This window comes from Taudactylus pleione, unplaced genomic scaffold (genome assembly GCF_031769625.1).
Source record: "Taudactylus pleione unplaced genomic scaffold, aTauple2 ptg000726l, whole genome shotgun sequence".
Lineage (NCBI taxonomy): Eukaryota > Metazoa > Chordata > Amphibia > Anura > Myobatrachidae > Taudactylus > Taudactylus pleione.
In genome coordinates, this window is record NW_028285128.1 from 9,083,396 (window position 1) to 9,105,281 (window position 21,886).

Genomic DNA, 21,886 nt, shown 5'->3' on the forward strand with positions numbered 1-21,886 from the left:
GATGATGTGAGTGGTGTCAGAATGGCGTTCAGATGCCAGCACATCGGGACTGCGGCATCTCTCATTTTGCCTCACACCTCCGAAAAGATGTACAGAAAATAAGCAAAGTTTCTGGACTGTAATTCTGGGTGACGTGCGCGACCGCGCATCTGGCAGAATTGAATAACCCTTAAGAAGTTTAATCTGCTTTCACTTTTATTTGAACTTGTTTTAATGAGCACGCATAGTAACTGTAGTTACGGGCAACTACTGGAGCTTTATTTACTACCTTATGCTAATGTAAGTATCTGTACCACTAATGCGAGGGATTAGGCGTGTGCAAGCGGAAACCAGTGTCGCCCGCTGATTTTACGCAACCGTCATCATTAGTATCGGCACTTACTCCAGTCCCCATGCTCGGTGCAAGAGATCCATCAAAAACAGGCTTCCCTTGTCCATGCACACGACTCAGAATCACACAGAGCTTTTGTTACATGCCCACAACACTTTCATTACACTCCCATGATGCTCCCATAGCACTCCCATGTCACTTCCATGACAGTTCCATGACACACTTATGGCACTCCCATGACACTCCCCTAACACTCCCATGACACTTCCATGACACTTCCATGACACACTTATGGCACTCCCATGACATTCCCATGGCACTTCCTTGACACTTCCATGACACACTTATGGTACTCCCATGACACTTCCATGGTACTCCTATGACACACTTATGGTACTCCTATGACACACTTATGGTACTCCCATGACACTGCCATGGTACTCCTATGACACACTTATGGTACTCCCATGACACTTCCATGGTACTCCCATGACACACTTATGGTACTCCCATGACACTTCCATGGTACTCCTATGACACACTTATGGTACTCCCATGACACTTCCATGGTACTCCTATGACACACTTATGGTACTCGTATGACACACTTATGGCACTCCCATGGCACTCCCGTGGTCTATTTTTGTTCTATTTTCAAATGAACTGTTCGTAAATAAGCTCTTTCTACTGATGGCTATGGAGAAGTACCGATGATCTATTTGTGTGTGAAGTTGAATTTCAGGGATTTTGAGTCAGTTTCACCTTTAGTAAATACCTGATTGTCAAAATAACCACCAATTCACCTTAACATCACCAGAAAATAGAATGGAACTGAAAATTTACCTTTAGTAAATTTACTCCAAGGAACCTTTTATAATTGACTACAAATTCATATTGAATAGAAATATTATATAATAATAATAATAATAATAATAATAATAATAAACAGTTACATACTGTCTATAGCACCAATATATTTCCTTGTGCTTTACAATTGGGAATATATAATTTGTTTGGTTAAAACGTTGTTATACAATATTTAATATTGAATGAAAACATGGAGTAGCCGGCAGTAATCTCTTCCTCCTGACCTTCCCATGACAGGTGGTATTGTGAGAATATTACCCGTATGGAAGCTGAGAATGCACTCATGGGCAAGAGAATTGGATCTTTCATCATTCGTGCCAGTCAGACGTCTAAAGGGGAATATTCCATCTCAGTCAGGTACAGTACGGGTGCATTGGTGCTACATTTGGTCACACTTTGCTACAATGGTGTCGCAGGACATCTTATCATGCAGCAGACACACATCTAGGGATAAGAGCTCTTCAGTATTATTTACAGAGTCTTCTTCCTGCTGCTTGAAATCTTCTGCATAGTATCCAAGAAATGTTTTACCAGCTGTTTAATGACTGGTTTGACAGATGCAGGAGAAATAACATAGACTTCTATGATGCCATTTTTTTGAAGGATTTTTTGCTGCTGGCCCTAAACTCTGCTTCCAGCTTTTTAACAGCTGTCAAAGCAAAAGAAAAAAAAGGTTTTTGTGTGATACTGTCTAAGCAAAACCCATTCATTTCAGTATGACACAACATCTTTATTAACAAATAGTTCTGGAGGAAAAACACAGAAGAGAAAGTTTTTATGTGACTCCACCCTTAAAGCATGTGATATGGGAAAACGGAAATCTACCCTTTGTTTCCTGTGTCTACATATTTCAAGGAACCAACATATATAAGTGTATTTTATCCAAACCTATCTATCCGTATACACTTACCATACCAGCTGCACTCACCTTAGTTCTCATTCTATGATAGAGTAAATAAAATAACCAGGACAATTGGGATTATGGACCTCATTCAGAGTCGGTCGTTGCGGCCGCTCGGTCGTACGCAACCGATGGTCGCTAAACTGCGCAAGCATAAAATTCGCAATGCGTGTGCGCAAGCTAGCTATTACGATCAGAAATAGCCAGGTCATTAGTTTGAGTGACAGATTGAGTTGTTTGTGGGTGGTAACAGGGGAAGGTGCCTGACTATGCAAACGGCGTTTTATGGGTGTTCATAATTAACTAAGTAGTGTCATGGCACATGTGACATGGGAGGTTTTTACACTGACTTGATCGTAGTGCTTAAGAGAGGGTATGGTCAACCTTAAACTCTATGACCAGCTCCGATGGTTCCCGATGGTCTCGATTAATCTTTATATGCCCGGAGATGACGTGTATTGCGAACGAGAAGGGGGCGTGTTTTTAGTGTTACGGCCGCATCCTACCCTCGCTCGTCCAGCTAACGTTGCCATCTTAACGACGCAACTTGTGAGCGCTTCATTTGCATATCCGGTCCTTTTCCCTTACGACCGAGCGGCTGCAATGACCGACTCTGAATGAGGTCCTATGTCTCCATAGCTGATTTATCTTATCTTGTGATGCGCATCCCTGTCTGACTATTCTAGTAGACTATCTCATGTCCCTTCCCAAGACCCCGTCCTCTTACCCGAGTCTCTGTCCCTTCTCCAGTCTATACTGTCTCTTTTATGCTTTTCCTGTGCCCTGGAGCTATGCAGGCAGGACCAGACACTAGATCCTCCCTCTGGACAGGTAAGTGCCAGTGTTGGTGTGAAAATGTTGTCCTTTTATCTAGGGTTTTGGTAAACTTATGCAATTGGGAGGGAGGGGTGCATTTGCTTTTTTCTTGGGGTGGGGTGTTTTAATACTGTCTATGGTGGGGGTGGTGTATTAATGTGTGTGTGTGGGTGGGTATTGTGTGTGTGGGGGGGCATTATTCATATCTGTTATATAGGGGTCACTGAGGGTCTCTGCATTATCTGCCATTCACTGCGATTCTTTCTCTATTATTTGGTGATCACTGCGATTCTGTCTATTATTTGGTGATCACTGTGATGCTCTCTGTATTACGTGTGTACCCAGCTTGATAGGGGGTCTATTTATCGATAAGTTTTATCAAGTCGTTGCATATGATAAATGGTGCTACAGCCAATCCGCTCCCAACTGTCATCTGTTTGAAAAATGCAAATTGGGAGCTGATTGGCTGGAGCACCATTTATCATATGCAATGAGTTTTAAAATTTGTTGCGTATAATAAACTTGTTGATAAATGGGCCCCTAAGTAACAGATTAAATAAACAGGGCAGGAGACAGACAGCCAGGTACAACATTAACACATACTTGCCTACTTTTGATATATATTTCAGGGAGATTGTGAAAGCAACACCTGTAAGTACGGCGGTAAAGTGGGCGTGTACTGCTACATCTTAGAGGCATGTCGTAAAAGTAATTTACATACAAATGTAAACGGACCCAAATAATGGGGGTAAGGTACAATCAGGGAGATTACTAGCCTCTTCAGGGAGACAGGGAGATTGCTACTATTTCAGTCTCCCTGACAATCAGTTAGAGTAGGCAAAGTATGAGTAATACTAAGAGCAGCATTGGGCAAGGTACAGGGAGGGGCAGTAGAATGCTGGTAGCTGATCTTAGTAGTATTTTGGTGTAACAGTGTAAAAGGGGGTACAGTGCCAGCAATGCCTTCTGCAAGGTAAGGTGACCTCTAGCATTGGTGGGGAGGGGGGCATAGGGGTTGCAGGAGAGAGCTGGCAGCTGTCACCAGTATATTTTGCTGTAAAAGTGTAACATGGGCACAAGGATAATAGTCATAGCTGCCACCACTGCCTCCTGCTGGGTGACGTGACCCCTGGTATGTGGGGGAAGGGGTGCTGGCTATCAGTGCTATCTGGGTATAGCAGTGTGACATGGGCATAGCAGGCTAATAAGAGCTGACAGCAAGGACTCCTGCAAGGTGAGGTGACCTCTGGAATGGGGGGGAGAGAGGCAGTCACACACATATACACACACTCCCACATACATACTGTTACAAACAAGTATACATGCATATGTACTGTACAATCACACACATGTACAGTATATACATACTGTCGCCCATATTTACATATAATCACACACTTATACATAGTGCCCCCCGTCCATGTTACTACCTTACACTGTGTAGTGTGTACACTGTCTGCAGAGATCCTCTCCTCAGTCCCTCATGCTGCTTGTATGTACTGTGCCATGTAGCTCCGCCCCGTGCCATGTAGCCCCCGCCCTCTGATCGGAGTTCTCCATCTCTTCACTGTTAAGCTTTTAAGCTGTAAAATCAAGGGCTGGGGGGCCCGACAGCGGGTTGCCAGGGCAGTTACCCCCTCTACCCCCTCCTTAATCCAGCTGCTATTGCTGCAATGTCCTGCTCTCCTGCCCATCCCTCCCCTGCCCGGTTATCCCTCTGCCCGCAGCGCAGCTCCCATTACAGGGCACACACGCACCCCCTGAGCACTACTATTTACTATTACTTCCTTACCTTGATCAGGCAGGGAGGAGGAGAAAACTCCACTGCTGTAGCTGCAGCTTTCCCCACTGCAGCAGGAGAGAACTCTCGTCTCTGCCTGCTCAGTGTCAGTGACACGGGAGGATCTGCACTCCTGCTTGCTGGGCGAGGCGGCCGACGCACAACCCCGCGGTACTTACTTCTGTCAGGTCCTGCTCCTGTCACATCCGGACTCGCGCATGCGCAGTCCGGATTTCAGACAGGGCTAAGGGGTATGCTGGAGATTTCATTAGTTCTGCGGGGCAGCGGGAGGCTTGTTAAAAAAACGGGAGCCTCCCGCGAGATGCGGGAGGGTTGGCATGTATGCATTAACACCGAGCTAAATCATCCCCGGTGAGAGCAGCTTTCAAAGTACAGTAGACATAGCGGCAAGTGGCTCGCACCTAGTGAATGGATAATCCTGAAAGTCAAGCCAGCTGACTGTTACTTTACCTCAGTGACAAATCATAATAAGTGTTGCTGCATATACACTACAAGCAGCACTCTTCTATACCTTCAGTCGGAGATCTATACTGCTGGCTCCAGACTTGTGCATGGCTGTTCTGATGGACAGATCCTGCTGCAGGTGTCACCAGTGCCCTCCTACATCTAGAGCTGGTGAGTTATACTGCATAATTATTGTGTATCATCACTGCAGTCACTGGATTCTCACTATTTGGCAGTGACACCTGGATAACAGTTGTACAAAGGGATCGGTAACCCTTCATCATCGTACGGGACAAATAAGATTTGTCATGCCCCTTCCCCATGAGGACACGTCCCTTTTTCAGGTGCGCGCCTTATGTCCTATTTGAAAAATGGGGGAGGGTTTTTTTCTGGCCCAGGGCACCAAAAAGTCTAGTTATTGCTTGGCTAGCAATTCATATTTACTAGCCACTCCAAGAATTCCAGGGATCCAGCATTTGCCCAGTGGAACCCCATTTGGGTTTTTAGTTGGAACTGAAAGCTTAAGCAGGCTCCATAGTTAAGCTTCCAGAGCAGGTGGGCACAAAGTCAGGAGTTGTCCTATATTTTTAATGAGATGGCTTTTTGCACCATCCAGGAATAAAATATTAATTTGAGAAAAATAATTTAAAAGGCAAAACCTACCTGGTATTGTCTTTTAAAATACTGGCGCTTTAAAAAATAAATGGGCAGGCTCACCAGAATTGCTCTGATTCCTGTATCTCGCAGACAATTACATTTGCCCTTTGGTGTCTGTGTGTCAGTGAAGAAGATAAAATGGCAGACGAACATTATATGTTAGAGCGGCAGGATCATTGAAGGTGAATGTGCAAGTTATAGTTTTTGGGGTTCTTTGCAGCACAGCCTAAATGTATTACTAAATCATTAATTTATAAACTAGACACCTGTTAATGCTACAACTGCACTGGAGTTAGTTCACCTGCAAAGGGGGGCACGTGCCCCGGTGCCGGATAGGAGGGGCCTTTACGAAGTCACGCGTGCTGAAAAACAGTGTGTGAGGAGCCTGCCGCCACCACTGCCTTAAGGAGGAGCAAGGAGAAGATCCAGGTAAGTGGTGAGGGGGAGGGGTAGCACAAACACAGGCTACTGCAGTCTATAGTTATAGCGGGGAAAGGGGGGCACCAAATTACTTCCTTGCACTGGATGACAAAAATCCTAGTTTTGGCCCTGCCCCACCCCCACCCCCACCTCTTCTTCTAATTAATGTGTTTGCCCATTTTAGCTACACCCACTGCCTACACATGCATAAAATCAAGCATACAGCAATTCAAACTCTATAGACACGCATTAGCAGTAGAATGGGTCATACTGAAGAGCTTTCGACATGGCACTGTCACAGCATGCCATCTTTTCAGCAAATCTGTTTGTCAAGTTTATGCCCTGCTAGAGCTGAAAGTGTTGATATTGTGATGTATAAATGTCTAAGCACCAGAAAAGCTCAGCCGCTAATCTATAATCCACACAAACTGATATATTATGGGACTGCTGAGTGCCAAAGTGTGTAGCAATAAAAAAGTTCTGTCCTCAACCAACACTCACTTTTGAGTTCCAATCTGCCTCTAAGAAACAACAACAGCACAAGAACTGTTCACCGAGAGCTTCATGGATTGGATATCCATGGACAAGCAACTTCACATAAGCCTAAAATCACCACGCGCAATGCAGATACTGTATAGGGCCAAATGTAATAGGGTGAGAGTTTAGAAAATGTGAGAGTTTAGCCAATGTAATAGAGTCCGAGAACATGCAAACTTGCATGTTTTTAGACTCGAAAAACTGTCATGATTTAAACTCTCATCCAGATGTTGTTAGGGATTAGATGATTAGTCAGGAAGTTTTTGTTAAACAGTGACCTGTTGGAGGTAACCACGGTGCGGCTTATGAGCTGTGTAGCAACCTTGAGGGTTGGACTCTTGGCTAGTGAGCCGTAAGTAAGATGCGGCCTTAGGGCGGTGTAGCAGCTTTGAGGGCCGATATGTCTTGGCTGGTAGCGGCCTGTGAGCCGAGAACAAGATGCAGCCCTTGGGCTGTGTAGCAGCCTTGAGGGCTGGTATGTCTTAGCTGGTAGCGGCCTGTGGGCCTTGAGCAAGATGCAGCCTTTGGACTGTGAAGCAGCCTTGAGGGCTGGTAGGTCTTGGCTGGTAGTGGCCTATGGGCCGAGTTGACACAAGCGTTGGTGCGTTGGATTGCACACTGATGATGCAGAGGTGTGGCCTATGTCGCAGAGTTGGCACAAGCATTGGTGCGATGGATTGCACACTGATGCTGCTGTGGTGCGGCCTATGTTGTCGAGTTGACACAAGCGTTGGAGTGCTGGATTGCACACTGAGGATGCTGTAGTACGACCTGTGTCACCGAGTTGACACAAGCCGCCAGACACTGGTTTGCGCACTCAGGACTGGGAGTGCACCCTGTGTCGTCGGGATGACACAAGCGGCAGGAGGCTGCTGGCTGTGCCTTCTAGATGACACAAGCGGCAAACAACTGATGTAAGCTGACCGTGCCACCTAGACCCTGGTTTGTCAGGAAAGTCCTCAAACTATTTTCTCTTGAGGGTAGGAGCATGTAACGACCTTTCATGAATCCAGGAGCGCTCCTCTGGTCCGTACCCTTTCCAGTGCACAAGAAACTGAAGACCACCATTGTAAACAGGCCGAAGAACTTGGGTCCCAACTTTTGTGACCTCTGACATAGGTTAATGTTTCTGGTGGACAACTAAACCAAATCCCCCACTTTGAGACCACAGGGCCTTAGATGTCTATCTGTCCAGAACTTGAAACAACCAGATGCTTGAAGAAGGGACTTATGCACTTTCTTCCAGACTAACCATAACCTGGAAACAGATGAAGGAGAAGGAGTGGTGGAAGCCGAAGTCTCAAAGGAATTACTCCTCGGATGAATCCCGAAGTTGCAGAAGAATGGAGACACTGAGGCGTTGGAATGGCAGGAGTTGTAAGCAAACTCAGCGAATGGCAACAGAGACACCCAGTTGTTCTGAAACTTGGAAATAAAGTAATGGAAGTACTGCTCAAGTGATTGATTGTCCCTTCTGCTCCACATGAGGTTTATGTCGTCCCTGAGCTCGCTTTAGGACACCTGCGTCACGGTTTGACAGGTGTACTGCCCCAGTCAAACTCCCCACCTGCCACTGTCCCCGGAGCGGGTCTGTCCTGATGACAGGCTGACATTAAAGCCATCAGCACAAAAGCATCTCCAGAACCGAGCAACGAATTTGGTACCAAGGTCTGAGCCAATGTCTACAGGAAGTCCATGAGGTCTGAAAACATGTTGGACAAAAAGAATTACCAGTTCTTTAGCTGAAGGCAACTTGCTGAGAGGAACAAAATGTACCATCTTGGAGAAACGGTCCACAATGGTCCACATGACCATGCAGCGTGAAGATGATGGAAAATCCATCACAAAATCCATTGCGATATGTGTCTGGGCGGAGTTGGTAAGGACACAACAGACAAGAAGGAGTGGTACGGAGACACTTGTTTCTAGAGCAGACATCACAAGCTGCCACAAACTCATGATTGCTTTGAGACATGGACTGCTACCAGACAGAGCAAGAAAGCAGTTCAAGAGTCTTGGAAACGCCTGGATGATCAACAGCCTTGGACGAGTGGAACTCCTTAAGAACTGCCTTACAAGACCTTTCCGGAACAAAACTAATCCCAGAGGCATCTCAGGAGGAGCTTCATACTGGCACCACCTAAGAGAGTCCGCCAAGGTTCTCATCGAGGCCAAATTAATCCGAGAAGATGAAATGATGGTTTCTTCTCCAACAGCTGGACAATGGTCAAGAGAAAATCTACGGGAAAGGTCATCCACCTTCACATTTTTGGACCCAAGCCGAAAGGAGATGGTAAAGTTAAAGTGTGTGAAGAACAAGGCCCATCGCGCCTGTCTAGCATTCAGGCCCTCATTCAGAGGCGGTCGGAGGATGCAAGCGGTCGCTCAGAAACTGGACGGCCGCTTGCATCCTGACCAGCCGCCTCTGTTTCGGTTGTTAGGCTGTGGGTTTACACCCACAGCTCTAACGACCACTAGGGCGATGGTCGCGATGGTCATAGACCATCGCGACCATCGGGGCTTACGACGAGACCCTAGGGTAGGGTCTCACTTATTGTAAGCCCCGGAGAGCTTCTGGCTCTGTCAGAGCTGGAAGCTCTCCACTGACATCACTAGTGATGTCAGTGGGGCCTCCCCCAAATGGCAGGCGTTCCCATGGGAATGCCTCCGTTTGGGCTGCCACCCCCCCGGCCCACCTTCCAAATGGGGCGAGCTGTCAATCAACATCGACAGCTCGCCCCCTTTGGAAAGAGACCCGCTACGACCGGCGCTGTCGGTCGTAGCGGGTCTCAGGCATGCGCACGAAGGAGCCGGCTCCCTCGTGCGCATGCGCACTGGACAAACATCGAGGCGGCTGTGCGGTCGTAGACCCTACGGCCGCCTCTGAATGAAGCCCTCAGTCTTTTGGCAGACTCAATATAGGGCGGATATTTATGGTCTGTCAGAACAGAAACAACATGGTTAGCCCCCTCTAACCAGTGTCGCCAATCCTCAAATGCTGACTTTATCACCAGAAGCTCTTGGTTGCCCACATAATTTTCTCTCTGCTGACTGAAATTTCCAAGAGAAAAAGGCGCATGGATGTAAATTATTGTCCTCCAAATGTCTCTGGGAAAGAATGGCCCCTACTCCAACCTCAGAGGCATCCACTTCCACCACAAACGGAAGGTCAGGATTAGGATGTTGGAGGACCGGAGCAGACACAAACACCATCTTGTCATAATTGAAAACATGAACGGCTCTGGGAGACCAATTACCGACATCTGCCCCTTTCTTGGTCAGGTCCACGATGGGAGAGACAATGGTGGAAAAGGACTTGATGAATCAGGGGTAATAATTAGAAAATCCTAGGAACCGCTGAATAGCCTTTAACAATGTGGGTTGTTCCCAATCTAGGACAGCCTTCACCTTACTCGGATCCATGGAGAATCCATGAGAGGAGAATATCTAGCCCAAGAAGGAGATCTATTTTACCTCAAACTCTCATTTCTCCAATTTGGCATACAAACTATTATCCAGGAGTCTTTGCAATACCAGCCTCTCGTGTTGTCGATGTTGTTCCACGGATTTGGAAAAAAATAAGAATGTCATCCAAATAAACAACAGCAAAGACCCCCAGAAAATCCCTCAAAACCTCATTAATAAAGTCCTGGAAAACTGCTTGGGTGTTGGAGAGGCCGAAGGGCATAACCAGATATTCAAAGTGCCCCGAGTGGGTGTTGAAAGGCGTCTTCCACTTGTCTCCTTTCCGGATGCATAAAGGTTATAAGCACCGCATAAATCAATCTTTGAAAAGATAGAGGCCTCCCATAGCTGATCGAACAGGACTGAGATGAGCGGTAAGGGATAGTCATATTTAACGGTGACTTTGTTCAGTCCTCTAAAATCGATGCAGGGTCGGAGAGATTGATCTTTTTTCTGAACAAAAAAGAAGCCGGCACCCTCTGGGGACTTGGATGGACAAATAAATACTTTCTAAAGAGCCTCCTGGATACACTCCTGCATCGCCTTATCCTCGGGAACTGACAAGGCGTATAGCCTACCTTTGGGTAGTCTGGCATCAGGTATCAAGTTGATAGCACAACCAAAGGACCGATGTGGTGGTAGAACATCAACTTTCTTTTTAGAAAACACCTCTGCTAGGTCACGATAAGGAGCGGGGACCACGGAAATTTCAGACGGAATGACTGCAGCAAGATGAACTGGATGAGGCAAACAATGAATGAGACAGGAGGATCCCATTGAAGAATCTCCCCAGTATGCCATTGGATAACTGGGCTATGCTTCTTCAAACATGGCAAACCCAGCACCACGGGAACCAATGGGCATTGAAGGAGAAAGGAAAGTTCTTCCCGATGAAGTGCTCCAATGGTCAACTGTATAGGTGGCGTCCGGAAGGAAATGGGTACTGAAGAAAGATTCTTGCCATCCAGTCCAGCGACTGGGGTACACAACAGTTCTGGAGAAAGTCTCAAAGAATGACAGATCCATGAAGTTTTCAGCAGTTCCGCTATCAATGAAGACTGACAGAAACCTGGCCAAAAGAAGACTTGAGTATGGTGGGAAAAAGGACTGAATTTCTTGGAGAGATGGATGCAAGGCCTAGATGCAACTCTCTACTACCATCTAGACTTTTCCTTTTCCCGACCTGATGGGACAAAGTTGGGCCATATGACCTTTACCTCCACAGTAGATGCACAGCCTCACTGTGCTTCTTCTTCGTCTTTCTACTACAGGGAAACGGAAAGCCCCAAGTTGCATAGTTTCCTCCTGTTCTACAGAAGGCATCCAAAGAGGTAAATGAGGAGCTTGTGAGGGCAGATTCTTCTCCAACCTGCGCTCTCGGAGACGTTGATCAATGCGGATGGTCAGACTCATAAGGTCATCCAGTGTGTCTGTGGAAGGACGTTAGACCAGGATGTCCTTAATCTGATCCGATAGGCCCCATTGGAACTGACTCCGAAGAGCGGAATTGTTCCATCCCGAGTCTACGGCCCACTTCCGGAACTCCGTACAATAATCCTCCGCTGCCCTGTTTTCCGAAGGCTAGCCTCTGCCATGGCTAGTGAGCCATAAGTGAGATGCGACCTTTGGGCTGCGTAGCAGCCTTGAGGGCAGATATGTCTTAACTGGTAGCGGCCTGTGAGCTGAGAACAAGATGCAGCCTTTGGACTACGTAGCAGCCTTGAGGACTGGTATGTTTTGGCAGGTAGGGACATGTGGGCCATTAGCAAGATGCAGCCCTTAGTCTGTGAAGCAGCCTTGAGGGCTGGTATTTCTTGGCTGGTAGTGGCCTGTGGGCCGTGAACAAGATGCCGCCTTTGGGCTGTGAAGAAGCCTTGAGGGCTGGTAGGACTTGGCTGGTAGCGGCTTATGGGCCAAGTTGGCACAAGCACTGATGTGCTGGGTTGCGCACTGAGGATGCAGAGGTGCGGCCTATGTCGCCGAGTTGACACAAGCGTTGATGCACTGGATTGCACGCTGAGGATGCTATAGTACAACTTGCGTTGCCGTGTTGACACAAGCCGCCAGACGGTGGTTTGTGCACTCAGGACTGGGAGTGCACCCTGTGCCGCTGGGATGACACAAGTGGCAGGAGGCTGCTGGCTGTGCCTTCTAGATAACACAAGCGGCAAACAACTGATGTAAGCTGACCGTGCCACCTAGATCCTGGTTTGTCAGGAAAGTCCTCAAAGTAGTTGCTTGTGACAGATGTTTTCCCATTTTGAAGATAAAACTCGAAGAATGTGAGACTTTACTGCTAAACTTTCACATTTTGTAAACTCTCACCCTATTACATTTGACCCATAATGTCATTCGACTCTGAAGCAGTGCAAACGCATCTTCTAGAGTGACAAATCATGGTTTACTGTCTGGCAGTCTGACAGACAAATATGGGTTTCAGAGATGCAGGGAGAACGAATTCTGCATGAACTGTAAACTTTGGCATAGGAAGTATAATGGTCTGTGGCTGTATTTCATGGATTGGCCTGGACTCATAGTTCCAATGAAGGGAAATATTAATGCTGCAATGAACAATGACATTCTAGAGAATTCTGCGCTTCCAACTTTGTGGTATCAGTTTGGGGAAGGTTTTTTCTTATTTCAGCATGACAAATAGTGTGCTGAGTATTGTGTTGAAGAACTTAACTGATCTGTGCAGAGTGCTGACCTCAACCCTAACAAACATGGGACCACCAATTGCTAGACAGAACTTATCGTCCTCCATTAGTGCCAACCTCACTAATGCTTCTCTGACTGAATGAAAGTAGGGAGTACTACTGCGCACACTCCATTTTTTTCCTTCAGGGAGGCTTCATTCCCTGTTCCAAGATGGTCACCGGGCTTATGCATGCATCACGCCATCATGTCACTGTTTGGGGTGTCACAGTGGGAGACAGTAGTCCCCAACTTAGCTCCAGAGAGACCCTGGTATTACCCCCACACACAATGCCTTTCAGCATCTCTGTATCTCTAATTGATCACAAGATACACTCACCAGTTGTTGACTTGTATATCACCTGCTCTGTTCAAGCTCCACTCCATCAAACCAGTGTATAACAGTGAGCGGCTGTATCTCATATAACACCAGTAAAACTACTCCACTGGTAAGCAATATAGCTGTTTGTAGGCTCAGGGAATTTGTTGGTGTGTACTGGGATTTTGCTACACCTACAAAGCTGTACTCACATATTCCCAACAAATTCCCACAGCCAAGTTGTATAAAGCCTTCATAGGAGAGTGGAGATTGTTATAGCGGCAAAGATGGACCAACTTCATTTTAATGCCTATTGTTTTGGAAAGATGTTCAACAATCACATTTCAGTGTGAGTTTCAGGTGTCTACATACTTTTGGCCATGTAGCTTACATGCCCTATGATTGCATGGTAACAAACTGTTCTGGTTCCAAAATCTAGATTCCCAAAGGGAATTAATTTACTATGAAATATAGAAAACACATAGTAACAAATGAGATATTGTTTTTTTATTGTCTGATGTGCACAATATCAACCAAGGCATGTCATGGCTGACTGCACATTTGCACTTTGTGTTTGGGTTCCAGTGATCTTGAAAATGAGACATGTTAGAATAACATAGAGCACACACTCTGTCCGAAGATGATGCAAAGGAAAGTAAGAGATACAAATGCAGGGAGTGAAATGCTGTATCAAAATCATTAAATATAACAGAGGTCAGAGTACAAATATGTTGAGCTTCTAGTTATCATTGACCCTGATTGTAAGTCTTCACCTGTGCAGAAGGTGGCAACCCTACAATTGCAGCCTTCTAAATGGATGACTTTCAAGTGAAGGTGTTTTAACCTTTTTCCAGCTCTGAACCAAACTGCCATCTCAGTTCTAGTTTTGAATAAATAATTTCTTTACTGTTGAGCTCAATGTAATTGGACTATATTATTCAAATATAAATGTTATACTATTAGGTAAATTTGCAAAATAGTAACAAAACATTGCTAATAATCAGTTGGAACAGGATATTGAATCTAAATACCATGACAACCCATTTGTAAAGGTGCCCATACACGGTACGATTTGCAAATGATCATATGTCGTATGCAATCTCCCTTGAACTCTCCCCAGCAGCTGAAGTGAACGATGTGCTGAAAAAGCTGCACGATGTTCACCCAATATATCATGCACGATCTAATGATTTGCATATTCTTTAGAACCAGTGCTATATGACACAGAAGCATGGACGGGATCAATGAGACTCGTCTGTGCTGCTGTCTATTTCAGTGACACAGATGCATGCATGGCCCAGGGAAATCCATGCTACATGTATCTGTGTCATTGACACTGAAGCACGGATGGGACCAGTGAGACCCATCTGTGCTGCTGTGGTTAAAGAAAAAAATTATTCCTGTGTAAAAAAAAAACGGCTTGCCCCCCCCTCCCAAAGAGCAACCAGCCCCGGGCTTTTAGTGACCCAGTGCTGGTTGTGCTTAAATACAGGAGACAAACAACGTAGGTGTCCACTTTATTTAAGCACAATCAGCATCGGGCTGGTCAGAACCAGCCCTGGTTGCCAAAATATGGGGGACAAATGACGTAGGGGTCCCCCGTATTTTGTGCAACCAGCACTGGGCTCTGATCCGGTCCTGGTTCTGGAAATACAGGGGAAAAGGTTCCCCCTGTATTATCCAGAACCAGCACTGGACTTTTTCTAGCGGGGTGCTATGTCGTTTGTCCCCTGTATTTAAGCACAACCAGCACTGGGGTTACTAAAATCCCAGGGCTGGTTGCTCTTTGGGGGGGTCTCACGCTGTTCCTCTTTTTTGTTTAACACAGAAATCATTTTTTTTAACACAGCAGCACAGGCGGGTCTCACTGATCCTGTCCATGCTTCTGTGATGCATGTAGTACGAATCTCCCTGGTCTGTGCTTGCATCTGTGTCATTGAAATACACAGCAGATACCCAGGATTGGCTTTGTTCTAAAAAAAAATGCCCCCCGCCCAGCCTCCACAATTACTTACTGGCGGCTAGGATTTTGGGCGGCGTGCAGGGCTCCCGGCTTTGAAATGACATCCACCCAGGACGGGTGTGGGTGGGACCCTCCAACTGGCATTGCACAGCATGACCTCTGACCTCACGTCATGCTGTGCAGTGCAAGCCAGGGGAAGGGGGAGTCGGTAGCGTCTGAGCACTTTCCGGCAAATAAGAAAAAAGCTATTTATGGCCAATCCTGAATACCGGGATTGGAAGCTTCCAGTCCCGGGATTTGATCCCGGACATTTTTAGGCCAAAATATTGGGATCCCGCCGATCCTGCTCCCGAGATTGGCCTCCCTGATTGCATGTACATGACCTGGCCACAAGACTTATTTATAATCAATTTATATTGCACCGTATACAGACACAGTGAGACTTTACTTACCCATCATAAAATGACCATTGAGCATTATCACACTAAATTTGCATTACACTTTGTCAAAGTACTAGGACACCATGCCTAATAACGTGACCTGAACACGAGATGTGATTATAATACAGATGCTGTGTGAAGTATTTACTCAAGTATTTACATTTACTTATGGACATGACCATAAAGGAATTGTATTAGATACTATATGAATATAGATATAGGACACTACACCTGTGTTACCTAAACTGACCACTGGACAGAATTAGTACTCATGTAACGCCCCTATTACTTATCCCACATCATTTACACCTCCGCATACCTGTCCCACATCATTTACACCTCTGCATTCCTGTCACACATCATTTACACCTCTGCATTCCTGTCCCACATCATTTACGCCTCCACATACCTGTCCCACATCATTTACACCTCCACATACCTGTCCCACATCATTTACACCTCCGCATACCTGTCCCACATCATTTACACCTCCGCATACCTGTCCCACATCATTACACCTCCGCAAACCTATCCCACATCATTTACACCTCCGCATACCTATCCCACATCATTACACCACCGCATACCTGTCCCACATCAATTACATCTCAGCATACCTGTCCCACATCATTTACACCTCAGCATACCTGTCCCACATCATTTACACCTCTGCATACCTGTCCCACATCATTTACACCTCCGCATACCTGTCCCACATCATTTACACCTCCGCATACCTGTTCCACATCATTTACACCTCCACATACCTGTTCCACATCATTTATACCTCCACATACCTGTCCCACATTTACACCTCCACATACTTGTCCCACATCATTTACACCTCCACATACCTGTTCCACATCATTTATACCTCCACATACCTCTCCCACATCATTTACACCTCCGCATACCTGTCCCACATCATTTACACCTCTGCATACCTGTCCCACATCATTTACACCTCCACATACCTGTCCCACATCATTTACACCTCCACATACCTGTTCCACATAATTTACACCTCCACATACCTGTTCCACATAATTTATACCTCCACATACCTGTCCCACATCATTACACCTCCGTATACCTGTCCCACATAATGTTACCCATTTTTAAGCTTTTTAGATAAATTCACCTTAAAAATGACATGTCTTTATTGGCCAAATTATACTATTTAACCACTTAACTGACTATTTAATTCTCAGAAAACCGCTCAGAAATGGTTGTTTTTTTATTATTACTTAATAAAGTTTAAAAAAATATTTTTAAATATTTCATTTAAAAAAATATATATCTAGGGTCCCCATTATAAAATAACTACCCACCCCCTATAGGCAATAGACCCCCCAGGTGTCATAAATCCTAATAATAATATCCCCTCCCAACCCGTTAACGTAAAAAAAAACATGTTTCCTAAACCCTTTCCCCCCTGTAAAAAGACCCTTTTTCTTTACCCCACTCCTCCTCCTCCTCTTCCCCTGTGTTCAGTATAATTAGTTTTTTACTATTTTACCCCCCCCTTCCAGAGTCAAATTACTCTTTATTAGCCTCCCACTGATATTAGATCCCCCCCTGTTCCTGGTTACCCCCCATCCCCATGGGCATACACCCCCACCACCCTCCCCCATATGCAGAACATGTGTCAAAGGGGACTGATGATCAGTCCCCCCTGCTGAAGCTGATCTCTGCACTTGCAGAGATCAGCCAAAAAGTGCTTGGTGGGGAACGATCCCCAGCACATGCGCACCAGAGTGCTGTTCGTACGGCATTCTGGGGCGCGATTCCGGTAGTGATGTCGGCGGTCACAACCGCTGCATCACTTCTGGGGGTCTGGGGAGTCGGAGGAGATCCGCTCTGCACAAAAACAGAACAGATCTCTTCTGCAAAATCCGGGGGAACAGAAACAGACAAATCTCAGGTGCACAACTCCAAATTATTAATAATATATATATATATATATGGGTGTAAATGATGAGGGAAAGGAGACGCCCTCATTCTGGACTAGCACCCTTATTGGTTTCAAAGCATGGAGTATGGTAATGTATATGCACACTGTATTAGGCACAATTCTAGGTAAGTCCTACAAGTTATATACTGTAGTGCAACTTTGGTTCATTTTTGGGGTGTGGGTCCCCCTGGATTGCGTTGGTTAATCTGTCTCAGGGCACTGCATTATAACACATTTTCCTTTATAACACATTTTAACCCTTCACTGTGTGTGTTTAATATATATGTACTTCACTTTTTTATTTTCATTCTTTATATGCAGCTGCAGCTTCTCCCAACTATCTCTTTACACTGCACTTTTCTTACTATGGTGGTGCCCTGGGGCGGCTTGGCTGGGCCAGTTTTGGGGGGTCCTGCGCTCTGGATTTGAACCCTAGTATGTTAGGGACCTACCCGAAAGAGGTTACCTGGATATGGTAGGTAGGCCCATAAGCTTGGCCATGATTATGCTAAAAACCTCTATTGATTGCAAAATTTTATTGCATTTATATATATTATTAATAATTTGGAGTTGTGCACCTGAGATTTGTCTGTTTCTGTGCCTGCAATTAGTCTCATCAGGTAGCACCTCCCATTATATATATAGTCAGGTTGTGCAGTCCAGAAATCTTTCCCATAAACTCCGGGGGAAGCAGTGTGGCAGCGCGGTCGCATGTGATGTGACATTACCAGCTGATGCACTGCTGGCTGTGGTCGCATCCCATGCAACGCTGCCATTTAGTGGTTAAATCCCTCCAAGTATATTATTATTCATTGGGATGGGTGTACCAGAGGTTCTGCACTGTGCCCCAACATTTTTACCTGAAAATAAAGATGTCCCCAACCTTTTCACTTGTTCAGGGGGGTGCGCACAAAAAATGCAAATTTGCAGGGAGAATGGATTGCAAGTTTGGGATTGGATTGCAAATATGCCGTGAAAGTGGCTTGCATGAGCCAAGTCGTATCTAATTGGATTGACTCCTTTAATTGAAAATAGCCTTAAATCCAGTCTTAATAACCCAAAGCAGGGTAATATCTGTAATGGGTGCAGGGTGGGCTGGACACACGAGCCCCTGGGTCCAGGGGGGCCCCGCACCGCACACCCTGCACCCATAGCATACTTACCTCTCCAGAGTCCCACGTCGGAGCGGGGGTCCGGCGCTCTAAAAACGACTGGAAAATGGCTGCCTCAGGCATTTTCTCGTCATTTGCGCATGCGCAGTACAGGAGCCGGGTGCTGCACTGTAGCATTAAGTGCAGCACCCAGCTCCTGCCACAGTGAGGGAGCCGGCTCTCCGCACCTCAGGCACCCCCCACCACCTCAGTGATAACCACGGGCTGGGAGGTGAGGCCACACCCCTGCCCATGAGGCCACTCCCCTTTTCGATGGCACGCGCGGATGGCTTCACTCCCTGCACCCGGGTGTCAACGTTTGGAGGGACGCCACTGATTAGGCCCTGTCCTCAGCGCTGCAAATTGCAAGTCTGTGAGGAAGGGGTGGGGTAAATCAATATGAATTGCTTAATTTTAACTTCGCCCCCTCAGTATGGACCCAAAATTCACAGTATTATCTCCCCATCCGGCAAACTTCACTAGAAAGTGGGCTGGATGCGGGAGATTCATCCACTCTTCCTGGGTTGCGGGAGATCCATCCACTCTTCCAGGGTTGCGGGAGACTATCTGAAAAATCAGGACTCTCCCGGCCTACCGGAAGAGTAGACTAGTCCAAGGGTTCCCAACCACGGTCCTAAAGGCACACTAACAGTCCAGGTTTTAGAGATAGCCATACTTGAGCACAAGTGACTTTATTAGTACCTCAGTTATATAGTGATGACCCAGAGGTACTGTAAGGGTAATAACAATCCATTTCTGAGCATGCACAGAAAACACCACACTGAACATGTGCCAGCAACCCACCCACATGTAAGTTCAGAAAATCAGAGTCTAGGCCTAAAGAGGGAGAACTGACTTGTCAAGCCCTCCCGAAAGTTTTGCTATGGGGACTACTGAGTACTGATGCCTTGTTCTATCCCTGCCCTTGTTATTCAGCTGCTGTCATTTATCCTATTTGTGTTTTTTTCTTACAATATTATAGTATTGTCTGGTGAATTCTCAGGAGAATTTAAGCAAAACCCATACACACATGTGTGCTTACAGGATGGTCTCCATTATAACATTAGCACTGCATATAGATATATTAAACAGATTGCATTTGCCTTTGACGGCACAGGGGTTAATCCCTTGCCTGCTCCATTCTGCTCAGCAGGCAGCTTCGCTTCTCATTATAGAGAGATCTCCTTTAGATGTGATCCTCGCATCCTGGAACGCGTGGGCAACTGTCAGACTTAAGCCCCAAGAACAATTCTGAAACACAGAGGAGCAGTGTGGGGGAGGTGAAATAGATCAGTACAGTGAAGTATGCAACCTGTAGCTGGGCAGACGTTGTTGAACTACAAGTTTCAGCATTTATGGAGACTAACGTGACCTGTAATTCATCAACAGGAACAACAGGTGAAATTATCAATATATACTGACTACTTGCAGAATAAATGATAGTCTGTCCCCAAAGGTAACAGCAGTTGATTATTGTTGGTCACTTGGGGCAACAGATACATACTGAAGCTGAATTTGGTTGAAAACAGCTGAATCATTGCATTACATGTACAGTATAGACCGTATTCGGCCTGCAGGGGGTGCGTTACAGTTGAATGTAAAAGTTGCCAATTTGCATACAGTTATTTTTCTAGGTTTCTATTTTGAGTTACGTGTTTATTAAGATACGCCCTACCCTAAATCTAGCTGGTAGATGCATCTGCAGAAAATATTTTGCAATCATCATTATCAGTGCTAAATACAGAAATACTTCTGTAGAATATACAGATAGTGAGCAACATATTTCAAAGAAATGCAAATAGAAAGCATCTGAATGAAGTGTGCAGTATTATGTCCTTACTGTTCTGCACTCATGAACACCCCTAATCCGTAGAGTAACGCGCAAGGAGCCACAAGGGTTGGTTCCAAATACTGGTGCAGGTTGTGTGCGTGACTAGTGTGAAAAATTTTATGTACTGTAACATGTAAAATTATGTCAAACAGATTCATCCAACTGTAAAACCCTCCTTAAATGTGTAAGACAGTTCTGTTTGAGTAATATATATATATATGTATTTGCTGTGCTTTGCTATAGCAGCATTAACTGCTTTGGCAGATGTTTATGTCAGCTGCAGGTTTCTCCTTATAGTGTGCAAAGGAAAGCAATGGAGTGCTTCTTATTTATTGAAATAAATACATCCTTTCACATTTAATAGAGATTATAAAGTACCTGAAATGCCACATATTACCATGGTTTGTATAGCAATAATAGTTTACACAGTACCACTTTTTTCCACTTTTATACAGAGCTGTAACTTAAAAACTTTATAATTTGGTCAGGGAGCACCATAATTACACCACCAATACCCTAACTGCGCCTCCATACTACATGCAAAAAGCCAGGGTTAGGGTTTGGAGAGGCCATTAGTTTATGTCATGTCCCAGAAGCAGGCAGGTTTGCAGGCATGGTTACTGTGACATCACCAAAGTGGGAGTGCTCTATGTGTGACTATGGGTAAATAGGAGGAGTTTGCAATATGACACTAACAGCAGTATAAGGAAATACAGCATAGCTTGTCCTGTATTTTTATAACTCAGAAATCATTTAGATTATTTTGGAGAACAAATATGCTACTTCTGAGCCTTGATATACAGTATATCATAGGCAGTTTATTGCTGTTTAATAACATTACGTAAATAATAAGATCTGCATTGGTTTACTGTTTCAATATACCTTACCACCTTGATAGCTTACCTAACTTAATATATAAAAAATAAAGACACGGACACCAGAGCTTGGCTAAAAAGGTCACAGCTTTTTATTTATAAATTAATCAATCAACCTAACCAGGGTGGCTAAGAGACGCTGCAAACTCAGTTCTAGCTTTCACCTTGATCAAATACTCAGAGGACGACTTAAAAGTCCCCACTCTAGACGTAGTAACGATGTGAGAGTCTCACTTCCCTCTTGGGCCAATCCGAGGTGCTACCGTACAGCCAGCACCTGGGTCCCCCGCGCAGAGAAGGATAAATTCGCCTGGGCAACGAGGGTCAGTGCCCCCATCAAGTTGTCTTACGCCACCTAAAGCCACTGAATTGCAGCGTACTCCTGCCATGTTGTGCCTCTCCTGAATTGGAAAAAGAAAA

The 21,886-nt window shown here is 45.5% G+C and overlaps 1 protein-coding gene across 1 annotated transcript in view; it reads left to right on the forward strand.

Moving 5' to 3' along the window:
• The window catches only part of GRAP2 (GRB2 related adaptor protein 2), a 119,585-nt gene that overhangs the window by 54,822 nt on the left and 42,877 nt on the right, over positions 1 to 21,886 (forward strand). Inside the window, exon 3 of the mRNA XM_088456885.1 lies at positions 1,436 to 1,555. Within this exon, the coding sequence (XP_088313011.1) occupies positions 1,436 to 1,555 (120 nt within the window). The remainder of the gene's footprint in view (positions 1 to 1,435; positions 1,556 to 21,886) is intronic.